This window comes from Cervus elaphus, chromosome 15, assembly GCF_910594005.1.
Source record: "Cervus elaphus chromosome 15, mCerEla1.1, whole genome shotgun sequence".
Taxonomy (NCBI): Eukaryota; Metazoa; Chordata; class Mammalia; order Artiodactyla; family Cervidae; genus Cervus; species Cervus elaphus.
This window is the reverse complement of record NC_057829.1, coordinates 93,004,911-93,030,685: the sequence shown is the minus strand read 5'-3', so window position 1 is coordinate 93,030,685 and position 25,775 is coordinate 93,004,911. Positions and strand designations below refer to the sequence as shown.

The window sequence follows — 25,775 nt, the reverse complement described above, 5'->3', positions numbered from 1 at the left end:
ACTGGATCTCGAGCCTGTGAGACCCTGTTTAGGAGTCGGTGGGAGGAGTGGGGAGCACGTGGAAGGTGGGACCCTCAGACCTCAGGGAAGGGAGGTTTGGAAGGGGCTGTCCCGAGGGCAGGGGGCAGGGCAGGGCTGCGTGGGGGCGAGGAGAGCCTTTCACGTCACGGGAAGTCGCTGCCGCGTCTCGGTGGGAGAGCTCGCTAGGCCATCTCACTCACACTTTGATCCTTGTTTGCAAGCCAATGACAGTGTGATTTGGAGTGTGTTCACTGCTGGGATGATGAGGGCAGAGGTAGAGAGGCTCTGAAAACCAGGTGTGCCAGCCAGAGAATGCCACTCAGTACCCCTGCTGTCTCAGCAGCTCCTGCCTGCTGGCACCAGCAGTGCCCATGGCGCATGATTCCCTGGTTGACAGGCTGGATGCCCTGAGGTGGCCACTGTCTCTCAGGCGGACACTGTCCACCAGCCCCTGCCCCCAGGAGATGCCAAAGCTGGGCAGCCAGTGGAGCACCGGCCGTTTCCACAAACGCCAAGAGCCCGCAGCCCCGGAGCCCATGAGCCTCTGTCCTGACCACCTGGCCCAAGCGAGAGGAAGAACTGTTTTCACAGAACAGTCATGAGGATGATGCAGGCCTGGGGAGTGTGGAGAGGAGCCGGCGCGGCCCTTCTCTGTGACTGAGGCCACGTGGACAAATCCGGATGTGGTCTCCCTCCCTGGCCAGTGCTGTTTCTGGACAGATCCCCCGGGGTTCAGCCACAACAGAATCAACAGAGCCAGGAGGTTCTGCCTTTTAACCACAGAGGGCAGCATGGTAGAGCCCAGGCCCAGGACGCCCTGAGCTGGCAGATGTGCCCAAGGACATCCCCGCACACCTGGCAGCACACCCACCAGGTACACACCTTCCAGGTACAAATCCATCCAGGTACACACCCATCAGGTACACATCCATCAGGTACACACCCACCCAGGTACACAGCCACCCAGGTACACGTCCACCCAGGTACACAGCCACCCAGGTACACATTCACCAGATACACGCCCACCCACGTACACAACCTCCAGGTACACACCCACCAGGTACACAGCCACCCAGGTACACAACCTCCAGGTACACACCCACCAGGTACACATCCATCCAGGTACACACCCACCCAGGTACACAACCTCCAGGTACACACCCACCAGGTACACAGCCACCCAGGTACACGTCCACCCAGGTACACACCCATCAGGTACACAGCCACCCAGGTACACGTCCACCCAGGTACACACCCATCAGGTACACACCTTCCAGGTACACATCCATCCAGGTACACACCCACCCAGGTACACATTCACCAGATACACGCCCACCCAGGTACACAACCTCCAGGTACACACGCATCAGGTACACACCCACCAGGTACACTCCCACCCAGGCACACACCCAGATACACACCCAGGCCATATACCCAGGTAACACTCCCAGGGAATGCATATACCCAGGAAACACACATGTATACACATACACACATGAGTTTTATACCATATGCACAAAAACTCATGAACACATCATGCACACACCCCCACATAAAAATCTACACACATGCCAATACCTGTCTGCTCATATGTGAATATACCATGTACATGTGCACACGGAGTTCATGCATACACACACCCACACCTATGCAATGCACACCTGTACACACTCATGTATTCACACGCACATACCACACACAGGCCCATGTATAGACGTACCCATGCACAAGTGCATACACAACCCTCACCCCACACCCCACACCCACAAGACACGCTGCATACACCCCTGCACACATACCCACATATCCACATCTGTGCCTGTGTAACCATGTCTGCATACACACATGTACATCCACACCATGTACATATACTCAGGCCTGTGCACACCCACACCCGTGCACTATGGATACCATAGGCACACATGCAGACCTATGCACCGCACAAAGACATACGATTAGTCTATAACCTGGCCACATATATCCTGCACACACACCCACACAAGTACATACCACACACACATGCATTCACACCCATGTGGGGCCACATCAGGCACATGTGCTGACATAGTGCACCCAGTGAATACACCCATGCACGATCCTCTGTGCACACACCCTACACGCGTGTGCACGGGAGCTCACGCCTGCACACACACAGGCAGCTCTCCTGGGATCACTTATTTTCTGGTAGTCAGAGAACACATCTGGGTACCAAGTGGCCACCATTTCTAACCACGTCCCCGCAGCTGCTTCTGCTGACACGTTCCCAGTGTTGGGACAGCTCTCCAGACACGGGGCTGTGAGTGCCACCCAATGGTCAGGAACATGGTTTTAAACATGAGGGAACAAAATAGAGGGGATGGGTATGACCCAGGCACTGGAAGAGGGAAGGTGGGTAGTGGGGGAGGGGATGATAAGGTGGTGGGGAAGGGGGAATGACCCGGGCAGTGGGGGAGGGGTGGGTGATCTGAGCAGTGGGGGAGGGGCCGTGACCTAGGAAGTGAGGGAGGGGTTGATGACCTGTGCTGTGGGGTGGTGGGGGGTGGGTGGCCTGCCTTGGAGACTCGGTCCTTGCATGCAGGCTGGGAGGTCAGGGGCTGTGAGCGGGGACCCTCAGCTCAGGGAGCCCACGTCTTAATCTGTAAACCGTGACCTTTCCCACCTTAGAGAACCTGAAATGCTACTTCCCAGTTAAACGGAGAAAGTCTGACCCCTTGACCGATGGGCCTCCCAGTGGCCCCTGCCCCCTGCCCCTCCCAGACCACCTCCCCTCAGGGGGAGGCCCCACCTCCAGCCAGAGAAAGGTCTCTGGCCGAGACATGCTTGCAGGGAGGGGACACCATCCTTGGAGAGCTGGCACAGCCCTAACACGCCGGCCAGGTCACAGGACGTCCGTGGTTCCCGGACGAGGGCAGGACGTCTCAGGATGTTCTCCTGCCGCTGGAGCCCGTCAGGCCCGAGGCAGGTGAGGCCCAGAGGGCAGGTGATCTCCGGGTGCCCACAGCCCGGGCACCGCCCTCCCGTGTGGGAGTTCCTCCACGTGGCACCAAAGCATCCCCACCCCCAACAGTCCGACAGGATCTCACAGGCCAGGCCACGCCCCTCCTGGGGGCCACGCCCCTTCCCAGAGCCCACCCCCGGGGCCTGGCTGAACCGCGAGGTCTGTGCAGGCGGACGGGCCCCTCCCAGCCCTGACGTGCCTCTCTGCTGCCCGGGGGATGCGGGCTCGTCACTCGGCCACCCGAGCGGACCACAAGGTCCTGGGGCTCCTGGCGGGTCCGTCCCCCCACACCTTCTGCGCTCTGTGCCTGGCTGAGCGTCCAGGCTGCAGGGTTTGAGAAGCTCATGGACAGCCACCTGCTCGGGCTGCTCGGGACACGGATGCCCACAGGTCCTCCTCCTGGCCGGGCCACAGCCCGTGTGCACCCTGATCAAGTGGGAGAGACGCCCGGGACCCCTGCACCACCCCCGGACAGCAGGGGAAACCAGTCCCTCAGGACGGCCGTATTTCCAGCGGGCCTTGGCGGCTTGTGTCACCACACACTTTGTCGTTTCAGTAGCGTTACAGCCCGGGGACGACGCGGCGGGGCAGCTCCTGGACACGCTGCTGAGGCCGCCTGCTCGGTCCCAGCTGCTGAGGCACCGGCTCCCGGGCATTGGAGCTGCTGCTGGGCGCCCACCAGGCGCCCGGGGGCCACATCCCTGCCTCTCTGGCCCCTGAACCTCGAACCACTGGTCTGGGTGCCGATGGTGAGCGGCAGGCGCCCGGCCACCTCAGCCAGTCTGGACTCACAGGGAGTCCTGGGTCCAGTGGACTCGTCTGACCTCTGGAGTGAGACTCGGGAAGAAGGCTGAGCTTCACGGGGAGTCCAGGAGGACCTGTGATGCGGATCTGACGTGTTTACCTCCCGCGAGGCCCGGCACAGACTTGGTGGGGGCAGACGGCGCTCTCAGCCCCACCGGCAGCGGCTCCTAGCAGCCCTGCTCCCTAAGGACGATTCCCTGAACCTGCCCAAGGCCCATTTTCTCCCAAGGGGTAAGAATTCCCACTTGGAATCTGTAAAAGGACAGAGATGGAGGGAGCAGCCGTGGGGGGCGTCCATGTCCTCCAGATGGGCCTGGGGTGGCTGAGCGGGCCAAGTGTCCTGGGCCGTTTTGTAACCGGCTCTCTTTCCCCACACCCCCACCCTGCCCCTCTGCGGCCCTGGGCAAGTCAGGGAGGAGCAGGCTGCTATAGTTGCGGATTTCAAAATTCTGTAAACACCAGAGCAAAACACCACAAAAGCTCACGTACCCTAGAAAGACAGAACCAACACCCGCGTCCCAATGGCCCCAGAAAGATCCAGAGCTTGGAGCTGCCTCAGCGGCCCCTTGTAGGCTCCTCTGGGAGGCTGTGTCGGCACCCAGGAGAGCAGGCTGGGAGGGGGCGGGAGAAGGCATGGGGGGCAGGGAAGCATGGACGGGAGGTTACCTGCGCGCCAGCGAGTGGGCGGTCCTTACCTGGGAGGGAACGAGATGTCCAGTTCATACAGTCTGTCCTTAAACACAGACAACTCTTTGTCGAATTCTAAGAGCTGAGGAAAAGAAAGAAGACAAGGGTCGCTTGGGCTTGCATCCCTGGGGGCACTGGGCAGCCTGGGCAGGGACACCGTGACTTCCGACCCTGGCACCTGCCCTGCACACCACCCGGGCCGTGAGCGAGGGCCGCTCAGGCGTGTGGCCGGACGGTCCTGCAGGCCCCGGGGTGAGGCCCAACGCTGAGCAGCTGGGTCCGCCTCGCACCGCTGAGCGCGCAGGGTGCGGCCACGGCCGCGTTGGAGTCGCTCTGAGGTGCCCTCGCCCGAAGGCAGAGTCCAGCAGCGGGGACGCTGTTCTGCCCCAGTGGAGCCACACTCCCCAGCGCGGGCCTCACCGGGAGGACCGCAAATGGGACTGGCCTGATGGGCTCCTCAGAGCCACACCCACGGGCACTGCGCCTCCAGCAGGCAGGCCCTGCAGCCACGCGTGCCCTGGGCATGTGGTCACCGCTTACGCCCTCGGCAGCATGTGGGAGCGTGGCATCCCACAGGCCCGAGGCCACACGGTCCCCTCTCCTCCCGCCACCTCAGCCCTGCAATCCGCAGGCCATGTGCCCAGCAACCCTGGGAGCCAGGATTGACCTGAGCCGCCTGCCGAGCCCGCGGGCAGCAAGCCAGCCCTCAGCCGGGCCACTCCCCTCGGGTGGGTCAGAGGGAAGCAGGCCGGACACCTCCCGGCAGGAGCTCCTGGGGGTGATTATGGGGGTTGGGGGGGGACCGAGGCTCCTTCTGCACAAACAGGACGCTTCAGACACAGCCGCCTGATCCCAGTGGCCACCAAGCGCCGACCCTGCCTGATGAGGCTGGAGGCTGGGTCCACGGCTGCCACCGTGAGCCCACGTCTGCTGCTAAGAGGCACCGGTGGCAAGCCTTGCCCCACTCAGCACCCATCATGGCCCTGCTGGGGGCCTAGGGGTGCAGGGCCAGAAGTGGGGTGCAGAGAGGTTTTGGGGGGAGGGGAGGCACAGGGCGGGGGCTCTGCGGCGGTGGGGGCATGGGGCCAGAGCCCCTCAGCTCCCAGGCACAAGCAGCCTCCTGCCCCCACCTCTAGGGAGCAGCTGGGGCCAAACAGCTCCTGGAAGGTTCCGGAGTCAGTATCTCAGGGTGCCTGGGGTGGGGAACAAGTCTCCAGGGAGGGTGAAGCATGGGCATGGGGCCTGGACCAGCTCTGGGTTCACATAGGTTTGCACAAACGTGTGCCTGGAGACACCCTCACAGCACGCTCGCAGGACGCACCCCCACAGGGCGGCGGCAGGCATGCCATCCATAGTCTCCCAAGCGTGAATGCTCGGCCTTCTCAGCTCAGGAGGAGGATGGCCCTGACCCCCGCGGAGCCTGCCAGCATCGCTGGCTCATCGCCCCCGGAGGCCCGCTGCCAGCGTCCTTCCGTGGAGGGGTCTGGTGCTGGGGTTGCTCTCAGTCTTGGCGTTTGGTGTCCTGCTTGGGATGCCCCGAGCTCTTGAGGACCGCGCCTTCCACCCCCGCCAGCTCCAAGCGTCCCTCTCGTGTCCTGCCCACGACCCGCCGCACAAGCCCCATGCCCGGCGCTCCGTCCGTCCAGATACTCTGCTCCCCGGGGCAGACTCTCCCGTCCCTGGCTGCTGCGAGAGCCGCTTATGTGTCTTCATCTGCCTGGACTTTTCAGCATATGGTGTTTATGTTTCTGATTCTTTCCTGTTTGCTTCATAGTCTCAGAATTTTTATCAAGCACTCGGTGATCCGACCTCTTGGACGCCCGCTTCTGTGGAGGGCTTCCTGCTCGCCGTGTCCCTGCGGCTCTCGGGGCTCCCCGCCTCGGCTGCGGGAGGCCGGCACACCGCGTTTCAGGGATGATACTGCATTTCTGTTGAAATGGTAATCTGTATCTCTTTGAGATTTTTCACAGCCTGATAACCAATTTCACATGTATCTTAAACATTCTTCTTGATTACAAAGTGAGGAACAGCGCGGGGCGTGTGTGGACAATGATGAAGCGGTCGGCCGGCCGGCCGTATCTGTCAGGCGCCGTCCGGGCCGTGCACCTTTCTCTGCTGCTGCAGAGGTGCGGCGCTGATGAAGGGAAGAGGCTGGAAAATCGATGCGGCGGAGCCGGAGCAGGTGCTACACACACAGAAAACATCTCTATCCAACGGGCCGTGCGCCGGGAACACTCCCGCGCCTGCCCTGGGACAGCCGTGGAGAATTTAATCTCTCCAAATCCTCACCAGGGCACTCCATCCTGCCGCCTGACAACCACACTTATAATTAATTATACAATTTCGATGGGAATATCGACTAAACAAAGCTATAAATCATAGAAAAAGTCAATAGGCATGGACACATTCAATCATGTCCCGGCCAATGATTACTACTCTTAAAATACAATAATTATTTTCAGAGCCAGCTTGAATTAAATTTCTGTCAGGCGGGAACAAGACCAGGGGTTGATCAAGGATGCGATGGACCCGGGACCGCAGCTGAGCTGCACATCCATCCTGGTGGGCGTCTCACCCTGAAGGTGAGAGCTTGTCCGGAGGCCCCGGGGGTCTGCATGCCCGCCTCCTGCAGGGGGCCGCGGTTACCGTGGAGCCAGCCCTTCACTGGGAGGCATGAGGCCTCCACCCCCGAGCTTCCTGACCCGACCAGGGGGCCCAGGGGTCCCCCAGAAACCCTCGGGGAGGCCTCATCTCTGCTTCGACTCCACCACGTCCTTTCATCTTAGGGGCAGACTCAAACTTCTCCCAGATATTCAAGTTAATTTTCCTCCACATTGAAAGAGCACAGTTTCACAGAATAAATTGATACGGAAATAAAAATTACGTCTAAGGCAGTGTCTGCTGTTTCCAGGTAGTGACATGCTTCCCAGGCAGTAAGGGAGGCCAGCAGGGGCTCTGGGCCCAGGGGCACCTTCCCTCTGCCCACCCCCCACGCTGTGGGACGCAGAGGAGCTCACCTCCCCGGGACCTGAGGGTCCCCAAGGAGCCAGCTGTGCACGGGCCGTGGGCCGAGTGTCCAAGGACACCAGGCGGGTGGAAGCGGCAGAGGCGGCTCGGGAGCGCCTGGGGCCGGGGTGCACTGTGCAGCGGCGGAGGCGGGCTCGCAGAAGGAGGGCAGGGCCCCGTGTCGGGCTCAAAGCTGGGCCTGAACGGAGGGCCGTGTGACTGGGCCTGGCTGAGCTCCAAGCTGGGAGGGGACGGAGGGGCTGGGGTGCAGGAAGGAGGCCGGGAGGAGGGGTGGGGGCCGGGGGTGGGGCAGACTCAGGTGGTGGAGAGTCCAGGCCCCAAAGCCAACGGGCTGGAGAGGTGAGGGGTCACGGCGGGTGACAAGGGTTTCCCAGGGGCGGGCGGGCAGGCAGGCAGGGCGGGGGGCTCTGTGCAGGGGCTCGAGACTGGCAGGGTCTGCCAGACAGCTGGACAGCCCCCATCCAGACAGACATGCCCTCCTCTGGGCAACTGCAGACGGTGGACCCTGCTCGGGGAGGCGCAGAGCCCCCACGGGACCTGAGGAGACGCAATGCAGAGGTGGTGCCCAGACCCTGCAGGTGGCCCGGCCGCCCAGGGTGCCCGGAGCACGGAGGGCTGAGCCGGGGCAGAGGAACAGACAGGGCCTGAATCCCAGCATGGCTCCGGCCTCTGGGATAAAGACGTCCCTGAGAGGTCACAGTGGTCTTGGTGGGGTAACTGGGAGCTAAAAATGGGGACCGCGGTATAGCTTCACTACACACACACACACACACACACGGATGTTGGTGGCACGGGATGCCCCTCAAATTCTCAAGATGGTCTCTCCTCTTTCCAAAGCAAGCCCAGGCCTCAGTGGGTGGGCCCTGAACAGAGGGTCTGCACCCAAAGCTGTCAGCCCTCTGCCTCTCACCTGGGGGGTCCCCAGTGCCAAGGGCCATGCTGACCGTCAAAGACAGTGAGGCAGGTGGCCGCAGCCTGGCCAGAGGCAGGAGGCACACCAGTCAGGGCCCAGCCCGCGGTGGGGGGAGGCCTGGGGTCCGAGCTGCCTGGAGCAGCGGTGGGACTCACCGCCGTGCCATTGTCGTCCCGGAAAACCTCCTGGTTGAAGTAGTCAAAGAGCTTCTTCTCCAGCTGGAGCATCACCTGTTGTGGGGGTAGCGTCAGAGCATGGGGCCCATCCCCAGAGCGGGGCCACGAGGGGGTGTGCGGGGGTCAGAGCAGGGGGCCCTCTCCAGAGTGGGGCCACGAGGGGGTGTGCGGGGGTCAGAGCAGGCGGGACCCTCCCCAGGGCGGGGCCACGGGAGGAGGGGGTGCGTCAGAGCAGGGGGCCCTCCCCAGGGCGCCAGCCACACCCTCCACGCTCACCTTCCGGTCGTTGTCTGACTCGCGGAATATCAGCTTCACGACTTCGTTGGTGTCCGCGGCCCGGACGGTCTGCATCGTGGCCTTTGTGCAGAGAGTCTGGGAAAGACACGGAGGAACTCGGTCTGAGACCTGCCTCCTGGCAGCCCGACCCGGTTCCTCTGCCCTCACTGTCCAGCTGGATTGGGGGCTCACTCCTCCCAACCGCCCGGCTGGCCCCTCTGCCCTCCGTCCAGGCTGCTCTGTGGACCCAGAGGCCCAGGAGGCCCCCACGGCCACGACGGTGAAGGGCAGCCAGGCAGGACCTGAAGGGCAGCAGGGAAGCAGAGGCCATGGCGGGGGTGGGGGGGGGGGGGGGGGGGGGAGGGAGGGGCCAGGCCTCCCAGCAGGTACACCTGGTCCCGCCCCACCCTGGGCGTGGGGCAAGGACAGGCCACAGCAGGAAGGTAAACGGGGTCCCTCCCCAAAGTCAGGACGAAGCCAGAGCCTGGCCGGGGGTGCAGGGCAGCACTGGCCAGACCCAGGTGCAGTGGAGAGAAAGAACCGCTCAGGAGGGGCTGAGAGACGGCCAGGCTCAGAGACGTGCTGGCGAGGACCCGGGGCCACTCAGCTCCCTTCGGAACTGTCCGTCCACAGGGTCCACATAGAGAGGCCGCGGGGGCCAGGGGCCAGAACCGGATTTTGCTCTGTGTGTAAGTTATACCTCAATGGAACTCGTTTTGTTTTTTTTTTCCATGGTTTTTATGAAAAAGATAAAGAAGAAAGACTGCTGCAACAGAACAACTGATGTTGACTTGAAGAAACCCTTTCGTCCGAGGAGCCTGTGGGGTCACCTTGGGGTGGAGCGCGGGGCTCAGGCCGGGGTGGCCGGCACTGGGGGGGCAGGCACTGGCATTCAGGGCGCACACAGCGAATCAGGTCAAGCCCCCAAAGTGGCTTTTGGACTCATGTGTCACAAATCAGTCTGGCCGCCTTCAAACGGCCGGATTAGAACAAGGGCCCCAGCAACCCAGCCTGGGGGCGCCCCCCAGCCTGCGAAGAGGCCGCGCCATCCAGATGCTAATGTGCTAAGGGGCTTAAGAGCCATGAATGGGGAGGCCCGGCAGGCAGACGGCTTACTCAGAGGAAACGCACAGTCTTCGCCCAAAGGCGGCTGCTGCAAACTTCTTAAAAAAACCGCTTTATCGCTCCCCCTCGCACGGGCTCCCAGCGGATACACATCTGCCTGGCCGGCCCCTCGCGCTCGGCCGCTCCCACATTCAGGGCGCCCAGGCCGCCCCTTTCAGCCGCAGCCGTGACCGCTCGAGCAGAAAGCCAGGGCAGGGCCTTTCCGGCTCCCTTTACATAGGCATTTTCCTCTTTTCAAAGGAGAAAAAAATTCCCCAAAAGCTGTTTTTGAAGAACCGTCTGAGGTTTATTTCGTTATCAGTAGCCGCGCGGAGGCCCGGAGGGTGACGCGGGGATGTCTGACTGGCACTCGGGGCCCCGGGCTTTTTGCTCGGAATTTGGCGATGCAGCCGCTGCCAAGGATGGGCGCCGTGAGGGCCCCCAGGATGGCGGGGCTGGAAAGGCAGCCTGTGGTGTTCTTCCTGCGTGGCTGGCCCACTCCCCTTCCCTGGCACAAACGCGGCCCCCCACCCCCCGGGTCCGAATTTCAGTGCAGGTGGAGCCCCTCGGGCCCCAGGACGTGAGCCCGTGAGTGTGGCCTTACAGAACCTGCTCTGATCTTGTCAGACGGAGGGGGCGAGGGGTGGACAGCCAGCCCCACACCTGAGGATGGGGGCCCACCGCCCCAGGGTCAGCCAGGAGCTGGTCAGGAGCGTCCCGGTCAGAGTAAGGCCTGACCTGGGGGGGTCTGTGTTCTGGGTCGAGAAGCGTCTTTTGGGAAGAGTGTGCAGTGAGCTTTGGTGTGCAGAGGTCAGAGGCACACCAGCTGTTTCCTCGCTGCAAGCGCCGAGTTTCTAGGTGGTCAGGAAAAGTGGCGAGGCTTTCTCATGTGTGCACTCCAAGAGACACCGTGTATTAAAACAGCGTCTCAGTCTGTTTACGACGTCCTGCCAGGTTTTAGACCAGTTATGGCTGTGATTCCGCAGACCCTGCTTCTGTCTGCACCCAGCACGCTGGACCGCAGGAGGGGGTCCTCTGCACCCCAAGTTTCCAAAGGACCCGAAGAGGTTAGGCAGGCGGGCACCTGTGGTTGGCGTCCAGAAAACACAGCCTGCACGGGGGGCACGCCTGGGGCTGGGGGTGTCGGGGAGACCGTGACGGAGCTAACAGAGCAGGGAGCCTGGTAGGGGCCCCACGCAGGCCGAGACCAGGGCGCTCACCCCGCCCCGGGCCCCACAGGGCCGCCCGTGAGGGGGCTAGGCTCAGAGGACGCTTTCGCCCCGACCTGTCCTGACCAGACCGGCTATTAGAGCCAGGGGCGCCCTTCCTGCAACCAGACCCCCCAGGCCCCACGTTCCTGGCTTCCAGGAGCCTCCGCGGAGCACCCGGGTCCCCGGGACAGCTGGGCACAGCCAGGCGACCAGCAGCCAAGCGGCGCCCCTCCTGGACCCCGACATGGGGCACCACAGCCTCTGCACAGATTCACCCCATGTTTCCTGACCTCAGCGCCCCCCCCCAGGCCTGCACCAGGGGCATCAGGCCCCGTCAAGCCTGGGCGGCGGCCTCGGGAGAGTGAGCAGGGTCACTGTCTGGGGTCCCGATGTGTCGGGGAGCTCAGAGGGTGGGGCAGGTTTAATCCCGACTTCTGGCAGCGAGGAGAGCCAGTCGGACCGGAGGGAGGCTGGTTCAGGCTCAGCGGGGGTGGGGGGTGGGGGTGTGCCTGCCCTCCCGCCGCAGGGGCAAGGGCTCAGACGAACCCGAGGAGCCCCCAGCAGTCTGGCCCCAGAGGCAGCCCGGCTCCAGCTCCTTCCTTGTGCCTTCTCTGCTCATGCGTGACCCTGAGGACACGGTGTGTGGGGATGCTCTCACTGCGGACAGGGGCCGGGCGCCCACGGGGTCCAGCACCCTCATGGTGGGGCCGCCTGCCACTGGTGTAGGCCTCTCCCCGTCAAGGGTATGGGAGGTGCGCCCACAGCGTCCTCACCCCAGATCACTCAGCTTCTCAGACCTTTGGGGATTAACGTTTTTCCCATCAAATGGAAAGTAAACTGGCCTTCAAATGGAAAGTTACCAGACAGCAGCTTCCTGAAGTTGTGACGCCCAGCCGGCAGGACCTCGGGTGCATCCCCCAGACATGGACCCACAGGAAGGACAGCTGGCCAGGCCAGCTGCACTCTGTGGCCCACGGACTAGACGCAGCCTCACCAAGCTGGGGTCCGTCCACTGCCCTAAATGGAGCCGTGCATCCAGAGAACGCGGGCCGGCCCCGCCCCGGCTCCAGCCCCGCAGAGGGCGGGCGAGCCCCTCCAGCCCGTTTCAGCCACTGAGGGACGGGTCTCCTTCTTGCCCGGGGAAGAGGAAGGAGCTGGTCTGAAGAAAGCGCAGGTCCCTGCTGCAGGCCGGCCCTTCCAGACACTTAGGCGGGGGCAGGGGCGGGGGGAGGCTGGCTGTGGGGCCCGCTGGTGGGTGGGCTCGGGGTGCCCCGCGCCAGGGCTTTCATCCCCTGACAACCTCACGCAGGAGACATGCGGACCCTGTGATGGCGTGAAATCGGAGACAAGGCCAGGGCACAAAGAGGCTGACTGGCCGTGGCCGCTGTCCCCCCTCCAGCAGCCAGCATGCCCCAGGGCCAGCGCGAGGGGCTGCCGGAGACAGCTCGGACAGGAAGCCCATCCCGCAGGATCTAAATGCGGTGCCCGCAGCGTGAGGACTGTCGGCTGCCCGCCCACGCACGGCCGCTGGCATCCTGGGGCCCCTCTGCAGGGAGGCCCGTCCTGCCCCCCCTGGGGAAGGACAGCAGCCTTGCTCCGGGGGCCCCGCTCTGGGCAGCGTGGCAGGCGCAGGGAGTGAAGCTGGAGAGGCCCCGACCTCGGACGAGGCTCCGTGTTCCTCTCGGGTCTGAGGGGCCTGGTTGCGCCCAGCCCCCACCCGCCTCGAGCCCAGGACACGGGTGTGCACACACGGCCTTCTCGGAGGCCCTGGGCTCCGGCCGCTCACGTGGGACTGGGCTCTGGAGGACCGGTCCCCGCTCCCCCACGAGACTGCTGCCCAGACCCGCCTCTCAGGGTGGAGGGCGAAGGCCAGCCCCTGCACCCCACTCACAAGTCAGCCTGTGGGGGCTCTGGGCCCGATGCTGGGCACTGACGCGTCATGGAGCGCAAAGCCCCAAACGCTGACGGCCAGTGGCCCCGCGGGTCAGGGAACCAGAGCAGCCTCGCCCCCCAGGGAGGGCCCGGGTCCTGGCAGCCAGGGCCCGCGGATGTCCTTTCAGCCTCCTTCCCCATCACATGTACGCACACACGTGCATGTCGACGCAGAGCCCAGCACACGCGGACACACTCAGCTTCTGGGAGGCTCTGGCCCTGCTCGGGCTCTGGGCCCCCTGGGTGGCCGGGCCGGCCTGAGGCCCAGGAGGCCACCGTGCTGGTGGGGGCCGGGGCAGGGGGTCTGAGGCCAGGGGGCTGGGCCACATCGCAGTCCCGGGGCAGGGGGACTCATGCTGTGGAGACCGGTGTCACTGGGCTGCCTCCACTGCTCAGCTGCATGAAGCGGGGCCCAGAGCAGGCACCCCGAGAGTAGGGGCGTGACACCCCCGGCAGCCTCCACGCTGCGGGCTGGGGTGTGAGGCCACAGGAGGGGCCTGGCAGGGGCCCCGCCCGCAGGGACGGCCTCTGGTGACAAATCCCTGGCTATCAGAGTCTGGCGGCCTGACCGACAGACGGAGGGTACCGTCCCAGACCGGCCGAGGATGGGAGGCCGAGCAGCGCCCATGCGGGGTCCTCACCGGAGAGCACCAGGGGGCGTCGCCCTGCGTCTGGAGGGAGCTGCCCCCCTCACACCCCACTCCACGCACTCTGACCCTCACAGTGAACACCACCTTTTCAGAGACTTTCCTGGCAGGGCCCTGGGCCCTGGGAGGAGGAACATCTCTCGAGTGCCGAGAGCCTCAGACTCGGAGGGCCCAAAGCCACAGACCCCACGGGCGGGAGCCACCGGTCTGTCCGCGGAGGCCCCGCTGTGCGACCGCGCCCACGTCAGAGGCGCCCGCGCCCTCTTTGTTCTGTGTTTTCAGTTGTTCAAGAGAACAACAACCCCCATAAAGACCCTTTCATCTCTGCCCCAAGATGCTCGCCGACTCTCCACCCGCCCACAGCGAGGGGACAGTGCCCGCACGCGGCCGGCGGGGCAAACCAGGGGAGCACGGCCAATCTTTCTGGAAGGAAGCAGCTTGGGCTCGTGTCCAGCAGGACTGGGTGGCTGTGGGTCTGGCCAGGGGGCCTGCCACACACCTGGTGCGGCCTTCCCCAGACAGCAGGGCTTGGGCCTGCGGGGTCACGGGGGCAGGACAGGCTAGGGGAGAGCGAGACCCTCACCACCTTCTTCTGTGACCAAGCAGGATGCCCCGGGGCCTCCTGGGACTGACCAGGCCCTGTCCGCCACCCGCCTCTCGTTTGCAGAAAAACGTCAGCCTCCTAGGCCCTCCCTGAGTTCCAGTGAATAAATTTAACCAGAGAAGTAAGAATATACAGAGACAGGCGGCCCCTCCCGGCCGCGTGGGAAGCCGCCCTGCCCTGGTCGTAGCTACAGCCACGGGCAGGAGGCCATGGGCAGCCCGTGTCCTCTTCGGGCTTGCCGCGGGGTGGGCTCTGCGCCTTCCTGTCCCCCTCCAAGGTGGGCTCCAAGCCGTCAGTGCTGGGAGCCTGGCTGCCTCTGCAGCAAGGCCTGGGGCCCCGAGACCATGAGCGCCGGGAAGGCTGCAGTCTCTGAGGAGCCGTGTCCTCAAGGGGGGGTACACCTGAGCCTGTACCTGTCAGCAGCCAGCAGCCGGGCGTTAAAAACCGCCGCCAGCCTCCGAAAATGCACCCGTCCCTGGGGCTGTCGGCGGTGACGCATGGCAGGTGGGCGTGGCCGGGCTGGCGGAGATGGGAGCGCCTGGCGCTGCTGTCTCTCTTTGTCACTGGCCGGCTGGGTGCCCAGCTGCCAGCTGCCACCACGCAAGGCACGGAACATGCCCTCTGAGCAATCTCGCCGGCAGGGCTGAGCGCTGTTAATTAGTTCGGGACGCACAGCCCATTAGACGGTGTGTGATCACCACGTTAACTTTTGTGTATGTTTTAATTACAGCTTCGGCGGTGCCAGGCTTGATCACTGGACCATCTTCTCAGTTCTGCTCTGCGAGCTTGTTCGTGTTAATTTGCATCTGAGACGTGAAGCTCTAGTTCTGGGGGGACAGCCTTTCACTGTGCATGTCTTTCTGAGGCTGGTGCCCAGCAAGGCGCCTGAGACCCCGCACCGCAGAGGGGCACGGCTGGCCAGGCTTCCTAGAGGCCCTGCCCGCTGCAGTCCGGCACAACCAGCTGCTGCCCCCGCCTCACGGCTGCCTGGCACCCTCGCTGCCCTGGGAAGGATCCGACTCTCGTCAGGGCTCCCCTAGGAGTTGGTGGGGTGAGCAACCAGGAGCAGGATGCCCCGGGCACCCCAGGGGCCCAGGCTGGGGAGGACGCACCTGTCACTCCGGGGCCGGGGATCAGCAATGGAAACCAGAGCCCCGGCCAGCAGCTTCTCGTCGGGCCGGCAGAGGATGACCTGGGTTTCCCTCCTCAGGGGGGTCCCGTGTCACCTCCAGGCGAGAAGATGCTGGTGGGCAGACGTCCCCTGTCCCCGTCTCCTCTGACCTTCCTGCCTGCAGGGCTGCAGTGTGGTCTGGGCCGCTCGGGGTCGCCTCGGGCCCGATGCTGATCTTGGGCAATCTGGAAACTGTGGGGTGACCCGCTAGCTGCGGGCACAGGCCTCCCCAGGAACACAGGTTGGGACCAGCATGGTCTCTGCTGCTCCACGACCTGGTCTGCAGGCCAGTCCCAGGCGTCTCTCGGGGTTGCTGCTGGGGCCGCTCACACCCGAGGGAAGGTCGATCCCGGGCCAGGGCCCCGGGCCAAGCCCTGTGCCTGCTGTCTGGAAGCAAAGGGCCGGGGCCGCAACTCCTGGGCTCAGCCCCCGGAGGGGCACCCCAGCCCCGCCCCCCTTCTGGAGCCCCCGTTCCCCGGGGCCGTGCAAGCCCCAAGAAGGAGCCCCCCACCCTCACACGGCTCCCCGGTAACAGCCACGGCCCTGAGGCGGCGAAGTCCCGGCAGTCTCGCCTGGCACCGGGTTCCCACGCTCCGCTCACGTCAGGAAGCCCTCCCTCTGCCCAGCGGCCTTTTGGGAAAACGTGGGGAAGCTTTCTCTGGTTCCTACAAGCTTCTTCAAGCGGCTTCCACAGCAAGAAATCCTTCCAGAACGGCCCGTTGGCCAGCAGACCCCATCAGTCCACGAGACGCTAACACTGCAGGTGGAAGTTGAAGATCTCAGTAGGAAAGCTGCTGAAGTTAACTCAACAGAGGAGCTTGGTCGTCTTCAGCTGACTGTTTAGATCCAGGCGTGCCCACAGGCGTGTTTTCCGAGTTACCGACAGCATCAGCTCGGGCGGGAAGAGCAAGCCCGCGCTGGCGGGAGGGCGGCAGCTGCACCAGGCTCAGTGGCGGCCTCGCTGCGCACCCAGCCTTGGCAGACGTGACTGGTCACGGCCCTCCCGCCGAGCTACCCCTGGATTTGGGGTGGCCTGCGTCCACTTGCGCTGTCCGCACACAGGCAGGGGGGCTGGCAGGCTGGGAGCCCGCGAGGACCAGCGGAGGCTGAGGGGCACTGGGGCCCCCGGAGCTCACTGGAGGGAGGGATCCCCCGAGCTCAGAGCCCCCAGAGGCCACTGCAGGGGCCCCGGCGCCGTGCCCGGGAGGTGCCGCCAGGCAAAGCCGTGTCTTTAGCAGGAACTTCAGGACACACGCGGTCGCTGTGACGTTCCTGACCAGTTGAACGTGCCTGGGGTCAAAGGCTACATGGCGACTGTATGGGACGCGGGGGTGGGCCCGACATCACGCGCCACGCTGTGCATCCTCGATGCCCCACGGGACCCCTGCTTCTCCGAGGCCAGGGCACCCGGCCTCGCAGTCTGGAACCAGGCACTACTGCGAAGAGCTGTTGCTCAAACAACCATGTCTGGTTGGGGAACAGGGGGACCCCGACCATCCCCCCCTGGGCCTTCCCTGGCCCGAGAATGGTCCCGGCCACGCCCCTTGCTGGGCGACCTTGGCCCCACCTCCCCGCGCCAGGCGGCCCCTCGGCCCTCATGGCCCCAGACCCGTCACCGCGTGGGTCCCTCTGGGCTTCCCGCCCCTGCGGAAGTGTGGTCCGCAGTGCAGTCAGTGGGGCTTCCAATTAAGACATAAAACGCTTAACCTGGAGCTCACAGCTGATTCACTGCCTGTTAATTCACCTCCCGAGGAAGGGACGTGGGCACGCGGGGCGTCTACGGCTCTGTTAGCGGCTGAGCTACTACCCTGCACCCACTCCCGCGGGGTCACCCGCGGGAGAGGCAGGCGGGGGACGGTGCTCGGCTGGCGCTGGGTCTGTCTTATGGGGCAGGGCACCAGGGTCGGGGGTAGGTACGGGGTGGCCGGCCATGGAAGCAGAGGGCGGGGAGGCCAGGGCGGCCCTGCAGGGCCGGGAGGGAAGGCCTGTGCATGTGCTGCGGCCCCACCGATAACTCGGCGGGTGGTGAGAACCGTGTGCAGAGAGCAGCGCTTCAGGTGGCTCCCTGCCTAAGTCGGTCAGTCAGCTGGGAAGGTGCCCAAGAACGAAGACCCCCAGGCCTTCTGGGAGGGAGAAGAGGCTGGGGGCCCTCCTGAAACCCAGGGCCTGTGGCCTTAGAGGCCCGGGGGCTTCAGGGGCCTTCAGAACAGTGCGTTGGCACTCAGGGTCTCTCTGCAGATGCCCAGAGCAGGCAGCCCTCTGCACACGGGGGGCCCACTACCTCCCACAGCGTGGCCCTCACGACCCCGCTCCAGCCGAGCCGCCTGGTCGCTGCCCCCCTGTCCCTCATGGTCAAGGACACGGGGCCCCAATGTCCTCAGGGTGCTGGGCTGGGCAGGCCAGGCTGCCTGCTCAGGGCGAACACACACGAGGACGGACAGCCCGGCCCTGGGCAGCGCCTGCCCGGCCCCGCCCAGAGCCCCCTGCGGCCCCGCCCAGAGCCCCCTGCGACCCCGCCCAGAGCCCCCTGCGACCCCGCCCAGAGCCCCCTGAGACCCCGCCCAGAGCCCCCTGAGACCCTGGCCAGCACCAGACATCTGCGCGGTCACTGTGTGGCAGAAGTTCTTCCTCTAGGGTGACGGGGTGGGCGGTCCCTGAGGTCAAGCTAAGGTCTGAAGGGGAAGAGTCAGGAGAAGGGATGCTGGGTAGACGGGTCTGGGGAGGGGAGAAGGGTCGCACATTTTATGGGGTGTGCGGTTCGCCTGGCTCCACACACATGCCCGCTCACGCCTGCACACGCCCGCTCACGCCTGCACATGCCCAGGGCCGTGTCCTCCGCTTCCCACTTGGGAAGGAAGGGGACAGCACTGCAGGAGGCCCTGACTGTGTTGCCCGCGCCCCCCACTGGCCTGGCACTACCCCTCCCCTCCGGGGGCCGCTCACCGAGCTCCCCCCGCCCCCCGCGGACACCAGAGCCCCGGGCGCCCGTGTCCCTGGGCAGTCCCGCCTGGTCCCGGAGCCGCTGCCGTTTCTGTGGTGTCTGCCCTTCTGGGGAAGAGAAGGCCACCCTGGAAACCTCCTGACTTTTCCCGGCGCGCAGCTTAGCAGCCCCTAGGCACCAGCCCTGGTCTGGCCACAGCCTGGCATGGGGCCTCGGGCCAGAAGAGGGGCTGTTTCGGGCACAGCAGGCTCATCGGGCCCAAATACCGGCCAGACATGCCCTGGTTCGGGGGCTCAAGTTGGGACAATGGGGCTTTTCAACCCATGAAGAGGCTCTGCGGGTGAGGGCGCGGCTGTGGGCACCGGGGCCCGAGCCCCTCCCAGCGCCGCGTGCACATGGGCATCGCCCGGGCCTCAAAGGGGCACGTCCGGGGCATCTGTGCCACTGACTGAGCCAACGCGGGCTTTCGTCATTTGTCTGAAAATGCCAGAGGGGTGGACAGCCGCTTGCCACACTCACGTGCCTACGCCCCCTGTAGCGCTCAGATTTAAGAGGAAGCCTTCTGCAAGGAGGGAGTCACCTGTACCTAAGAGGCCAGAGGGAGACGATGGGGGACACGGTCACCCACACGCCCACGTGTGGTGGGCCCATGCTGGGCGGGCTCTGTGTGCTGCCCCCTGCCAGGCCAGGGTCTGGGTGGACCTGCTACCCTCGGGCAGCAGGCAGAGTCCCCACTTCGAGGCCCTGTCGCCATCAGCCTGCAGCCCCACGAGTCAAATGTGGCGGCCGAGCACCAGCTCAGAGAAGCCAGTCCACCACGGCTCCAGGCCCCCCAGCTAGGACCTGACGGACCCGGGCTCCTTCCGGCTGGTCTGACCCGGCTCCACCCATGCCTGCTGCTAACTGGGTCCTCACCCAGCCCCCTGAGGGCTCAGGAGACGCTAGGGGAAGCGGAGGCACTGGGGGTGAACCGCTGACCAGGAGGTATCCTCACCGCAGCCTCCTGCCCCAGCTTCCCATAACGGGCCCCCCGTAACACTACGGCGTTCTTCACGAGGCATTTCAGCCGTAACCAAACCAGTGAGCAGGAGGGCAGGAACGTGCCCGTCGAGGACCACGGGCTCTGCTGTTTACACAACACGACCAAACGCAGGTGAGGCTCCCACGGGGCCTACCTCCACCACAGACTTGGAATCCAGCCGGAAGTTGAAATCACCGAAGACAAAGTAGGATGCCTTCTCGAACCGCTGGTCGATGATCCTGGGAGGAGAGGAGGGAAGGAGTCACTGAGGTGTAGCCTGCCCAGCACGCCTGACCTCAGCCCTGCGCCCCAGAGGCCGTGATCCTCAGCGGGGCTGGTATGGGAGCCACGCTGCCTTGGGGGGCGAAGGAAGCCTGCACTGGTCACCTCTGGCTCAAAGCAGGATGAGATCTGTCGCTGACAGGACCGCCCGCAGGACGGACGTGCACCCCAGCAGAAGGGAAAGGCGGCTCGCTGCCCAGCCGTGGCCGCATGGACGCCCCCACTGAGACGGGGCAGCGGGGCCCCGGGGCCCAGGGTGGGGGGCGCCCACTCGGCCCACGGTGGACCCTGAGAAGGCACATGTCACGGGCAGGCAGAGCCAGGGAGCACTGCTCACCCCTGATCAACTCAGAAACTTCCGCCCGGTTACCCCTGCGGGCCCCAGCGTAGAGGGCGAGGGCAGCCCCCTGGGGCGGCCTTTCCCAGGGACTCGTTGGCTGAGAAGGAAGAGGTGGCCAGGAGCAGCGTCACCGCCGTTTCATGGCGCTGGGTGGGGGCCCATCACCTGGTGGGGGGCTCCGCCCGTCCATCCATCCATCCGTCCCCCTGTCCATCCGTCCCCCCCGTCCCCGGGAAGGCCAGCGGCCGCTCCTCTCACACATGGGTCCACGCTCTCCCTGCCACTGCTCCTGCCTGCTTTTCTTTCTGGCTCCTTGCCTCCAGCGTTGAGTTCCAGGAGTTTCCCTGGAAAGTGCACCGTGAGCCCTGTGCTCCCGGCACTGCCGGGGGCCTCGAGTTCCTCGTAGGAAACACACCCACTCCCCCCACTGGGCCGCGGGCATTCTCCCCCAGGCTGGCTCCGCTCTGCGCGGAGTTGGCGGCCTTTAATCCATCTGGAATTGCTCTGGAGGATGGGTTCTGAGTCCATTGGTCTCTCCAGAGGCGACTAGTCCTAACCCTGCAGGAAATGCTCAGTCCTCCCTGCCGGAGCCTGCAGAGTCCCTGGTCGCTGGGTCTTCAGAAACTCCTTTCCTACACGTGTTTGTCCCGTTCCTGTTGCTTTAAGTAACAGCACTTCATGACAGATGTGCTTCTCACTGAAATTCTTCTAAAAATCTCAGCTGTTTCCACGTTTTTCTTGCATATTAACTGTTGTATCATGTTGCTGAATTCCACAAAAAGTCTTGTTTTCTGGTTTAACTGGATTGATTCTCACACACACCAGTTCGAAGAGAAAGGACATATTCTAACAAATTGTTACTAACAGTGCAGATGAGCAGTAACATAGCTTCTGGGGTTAAAGTTAAATCTTCTGTGGAGGAGACACTCCCCAGGGATGAAAACTCGGGGAGGCCCTAGGGTCGGCCCGGGGGAGCCCTGCGCCTGGGACCAGCCTTGCCCCTTACCCCACCCACCCACTGGGCATCCACGGGCGGGGTCGGGGGGGATGGAACCTCCCCACAGACTGTCGAGACCTGAGTCATCTTGAAAAAGTGAATCTTCAGAGCTGTTAAACGCTTCCAGAAGAACGCACCTCAGAGAACCTGCGTGGTGTCCCCATCAGGACGTCGGGTGCAGCCCCCGGGTCACCCGCCTCCGGGGCCCCGAGCACAGCTCCCCCTCCCCAGGAAAGGAGAGGCAGCAAGGCCCCCCCCCAGCCCTGCCTCCAGAGCCCAGCGGGCGGCTGGGAGCGACGCCCACGGGAAACACCACCTTGCTCTACAAAAAGCCGCCAACCTGCTCCACTCACGGCAGCCCTCCCAGCCCTGCCTCGACCACTGGCTGCAGGACGTGGGGGGCGGGCGGGGGCACAGGGGCTCCCGTGCCCTCCAGCCTCATGCTGGGCGACCCCTCTCCCCATGGAGAGGCCCGGAGGCCCCCAGGTCAGCTCCTGGCCTCTGACCCCCGCCCTGCCCAGGGGGGCTGCTTCCAAAGGGAGACGTGGGGGCGGCCCTCAGTGCCCCGGGTCAGGGGGCCCCGGGTCAGGGGACCAGCAGGAGGCGGTGACCCCCACAGGGGCCTGGGACCACCTCCCGCCAACACAGGACCTCAAGCCACTCAAACACCTCACTTTTCTTTTGCTCTCTGTATTTATTAACTTTTTAAGGAAAACTGAACTGAGGCAAAGCTTCCGCTTGATCTGAAGGGAGGAAGCAGACACACCTCACGTGTCACACGCCTACACTGCCTGTCCTGATGGCCTGTCACCCTGTTTATTAAGCCGAGGAGCAGGGTCCCCGAGAACAGCCCTGAACTCAGGCAAACCCGCTGCCCTCGGGCATCGCCCCGCCGTGGTGTCGGCTTGCGCGTCACACGTGAGCACAGTGACGGACACGGCTCAGACGCAGGGGCACCCGGACCCTACACATTCTCCAGCCAGCGCGTTTGTGCTCAATCTTATTTTTAAAGAACCTGCCCTGTTCCCTGAGGTGGGAAAGGCCAGGGCACCACGCTTCCTGGGAACCCCCCACCCCACGCTCCAGAAGAGGCCTGGCGGCACTGGGGGGCCACGGCCCTCTCCTGCTCCCGGGGGCGGGAGGCGGCCACGGCCGGGGTCGGAGGGATGCATGGGGTCGGCCTGGGTCTGGGCTCCGGTCCCCACAGGGGCTTCCCCGGAGGCCCGAGGCGCCAAGCAGACGACGGAAGGGCTGGTGAAGTGGGAGCCCAGCCGACAGCCCTCGTCACCGGGGGACAGATTGGACCCTGAGACCAGGAAGCGGGGCAAATGGCCGACATAGAACCAGGGAAGCGGACGACTGTTCAGCTTGTTTTGGGGGTAATTTCCTTTTATACAAAGTAACAGACTTCAGATTTACTATCGGACTGAATAGACTTTGAGAAGCTTGGGGGTTTGCAGGGTGAGAGGCTGAGCTGGGCAGCCTTCCTGGAACCCGGCCCAGTGGCTCCTCTCGTGACGGCCGTGGCGACTGGTGACCTTCCTGGAACCCGGCCCAGTGGCTCCTCTCGTGACGGCCGTGGCGACTAGTGACCTTCCTGGAACCCGGCCCAGTGGCTCCCCTCGTGACGGCCGTGGCGACTGGTGACCTTCCTGGAACCCGGCCCAGTGGCTCCTCTCGTGACGGCCGTGGCGACTGGTGACGGATTTCATCACCTTGTCCCGTCGTGTAATTCCATCATTAAAACCCTAAACTTTATCACATTTCCGGGCCCTGCTCTTTCTGCCGTAATGGCCCACGCCCATCAATAACCGCAGCGTGGGCGCGAGATGGAGCGGCTGTCCGCAGAGGCAATCGCCGGAGAGCGGGCGAGGCCCGCGCTTTTAATCTCAATATAGCGCCGTTCGGACCAGCAGGAAAAAGAGTTGTTTTAAAATTAATTACCTTGTCAGTAGCTATTATGATTAAAAAGTGTGCCCACATCAATACCGTGTGCCTAATTCAGAAGCAGAGTCACGAGAAAGGCCATAAAAATCAATGGTTTAGGCCTTGAAGACGGAGGCTCTCTCTGCTGACGGGTGAGCTCACTGCGTGATGCTCAGGCCGCGGGCAGGCTGCTGGGCGGGGCAGTGGGGGCATGGGGCCTTCTTTTGTTAGTTTTATCTGCTGAACGTGATAGAAACCAACCTCCCAACCTTGGGCTTGTCTGGGATCTGCGGGAGGCCACGTGCTCGGAGAGAACAACCTGATCAGCAAAACACAGCGGTGGGAGCTTCTGACAACCAGGCTTCCCTCTGAGCTGCCGTCAACAGGCCAACCTTCCTGGAAGCCACTCTTGGGACTACATGCTTACGCTGCCCCGTGTGGTGTGCCGGCCCCCGGCGTGGGCTGGGGGGGCCGCAGCCATGGGGACGGTCCCTGGTGTGGTGCGCAGCCCCAGGGAAGGTCCCTGGTGTGGGTTGTGGGCTGGGGGGCCACAGCCCCAGGGATGGTCCCTGGTGTGGGTTGGGGGGGTGCACAGCCCCAGGGACGGTCCCTGGTGTGGGTTGTGGGCTGGGGGGCCACAGCCCCAGGGACGGTCCCTGGTGTGGGTTGGGGGGGCCTCAGCCCCGGGGACGGTCCCTGGTGTGGGTTGGGGGGGGCCTCAGCCCTGGGGGACAGCCCCTGGTGTGGGCTGTGGGCTGGGGGGCCGCAGCCCCAGGGACAGTCCCTGGTGTGGGTTGAGGGGGCCTCAGCCCTGGGGGATGGTCCCTGGTGTGGGCTGTGGGCTGGGGGGCCGCAGCCCCGGGGACGGTCCCTGGCTTGGGCTGTGGGCTGGGGGGCCGCAGCCCCGGGGACGGTCCCTGGTGTGGGTTGGGGGGGGCGCAGCCCCGGGGGACAGTCCCTGGTGTGGGCTGTGGGCTGGGGGGCCGCAGCCCCGGGAACGGTCCCTGGCGTGCCAGCTGCTGGCACAAGGGGCCTGAGGTGGGGGCAGGGAGGGGGGCCCAGGTGACTGGGGAAGGACCCTCTTGTTGACAGAGCAGAGCCAGGCGGGTGAGCCCCCCCAACACGCCCACCCCCGGGGGCCCGCCAGGTCCCTGCGATTCACAGGCCCGAGGGGCCCAGGGACCTGCCCGCACACCCACTCCCCCAGGCCGGGCGCCCCAGGACCCAGGACGGGTGCGTGCCTCGCGCAGCGGGCAGCCAGGCTGAGCCACCACCACAGCCCCGGGGCCTCACTCAGGGTCCTGGCACTGGGGACACCCGGGCCCCAGCCCTCACGCGGGGCGGACCCGGGGAGGCCATGGCCCAGAGCAGCAGGACAGGGAGCGCTGGGCCAGCTGCTGAGCTTCCCAGGGGCTGCACCCCACGTCGGGAACGCCCGCCCTAGTCTTGGTGGGCTAGTGGCCGGAGCTCTGCTGTTGGAACGAGGCCTGAAGCCCTGCTGGGCGCTGGACTGTCACCGCAACTCGTATGTTGAAGCCCAGTCCCCTCAAAATGGTACTGGAGACAATTAAGGTCAAATGGGGTCACGAAAGTGGACCCAGATTCAACAGGACAGGTGTCCGTGAGAGAAGAGGCCTGCAGCTGCTTGTGTCTCCCAAAGACGTGGCAAGAAGGCGGCCATCGCTGTCCAACCAGGACGCGGGCCTCCCAGAGCCGGCCACGCTGACTGAGCCCAGAGCTGCAGGGATGCACACGCTGCCCCAGCTCCTGCCTGAGCTCCGTCTGTGCACAGACCGCCCCAACCACGGGGCTGCCTCAGGGGCTGCAGGCCCTTCTCAGTCAGATCCCCGCCGGGCATCCGCGTCTCCAGGGCCGGCTGCTCCAGGCCTCCCGGGCGAGCTGTCCGCTCGCACTCACTCTCACTCGCCCTTTTAACAGCAAGGTGACATCACAGCACCTTTCTGCTCGGACGCCACCACCGGCAAGGAGCAGAGACGTGCCCCAGCCTCCTGGGCCGCTGGGCTCCATGCGCAGCCCAGGAAAGCAGCACCGGGGCTCGGGAACGGGACCTTTCAGCCCTCCGGCGCCCACGAACATGGGCCCTCGGGAGACGCAGGCCGCCGGGAGGCTCCGCCTGGCTGAGCAAGCGGGCTGGCGCGGCTACAGTCCAGCAGCGAAGGAGGGCTCGAGTGGCCTAAACAGCGGCCAAGAGAGCGAGGCCGGCGGGCGGACGAGCGTGGAGGCGCCGCCTCAAGGGGCAGTGAGCTGTGGCGTGGACGTGCCGGGGCCGGGACGCGCCGCGGAGGGAGTGGTCGTGCGCCGTCCACGTGGCGGTCGGGACGTCATCTAGGACGCACGTGGGAGCCCGCACCCCGCAAACACGGACGCCGCCAACACACCATGGGGACACACACGGGTGTGAACGCACATGGCCGCGCGGGAACATGCAGGGGGTCCCCGGGTGGGGTGGGACGGCCCTGCACTGGGATGGGGGGGGCGGGACGCGGGCTCAGAGCGCGAGCGCGGGCCCTGGCAGCACCCTCAACTCTGAGCAGGACAACACGGAAACGGCGATGCAGGCGCGCTGAGCGGGGGCCCCGACTTCGCCTCCGCCGGTGCTGCGCTCGGCTCTTGTGACGCACAGGCTCACAGCCCCGCAATGTCAGGACAGCAGCTCGTTCCTGGGCCAGCCCGGGA

General features: G+C 64.7%; 1 protein-coding gene and 1 long non-coding RNA gene across 4 annotated transcripts in view; both read right to left on the bottom strand.

Annotated features, from left to right (window-relative positions):
• Window positions 1-25,775, bottom strand: part of INPP5A (inositol polyphosphate-5-phosphatase A) — a 149,801-nt gene that overhangs the window by 6,122 nt on the left and 117,904 nt on the right. For both annotated transcript variants that reach the window (XM_043926763.1, XM_043926764.1), the window contains exons 9-12: window positions 19,688-19,772; window positions 8,903-8,998; window positions 8,606-8,680; window positions 4,519-4,592 (exon numbers count right to left, since the gene is read on the bottom strand). In XM_043926763.1, coding sequence (XP_043782698.1) covers window positions 4,519-4,592; window positions 8,606-8,680; window positions 8,903-8,998; window positions 19,688-19,772 — 330 coding nt within the window. The remainder of the gene's footprint in view (window positions 1-4,518; window positions 4,593-8,605; window positions 8,681-8,902; window positions 8,999-19,687; window positions 19,773-25,775) is intronic.
• LOC122709417 lies at window positions 19,779-24,400 on the bottom strand. Of its 2 annotated transcripts, none has more exons than XR_006345511.1 (3): window positions 24,262-24,400; window positions 22,801-24,229; window positions 19,779-22,690 (listed from the first exon to the last, which is right to left on the bottom strand). It is a non-coding gene; the product is annotated as an uncharacterized LOC122709417 (long non-coding RNA). The 2 variants fall into 2 exon arrangements; XR_006345510.1 differs by having other exon boundaries at window positions 19,779-22,745; window positions 22,856-24,229.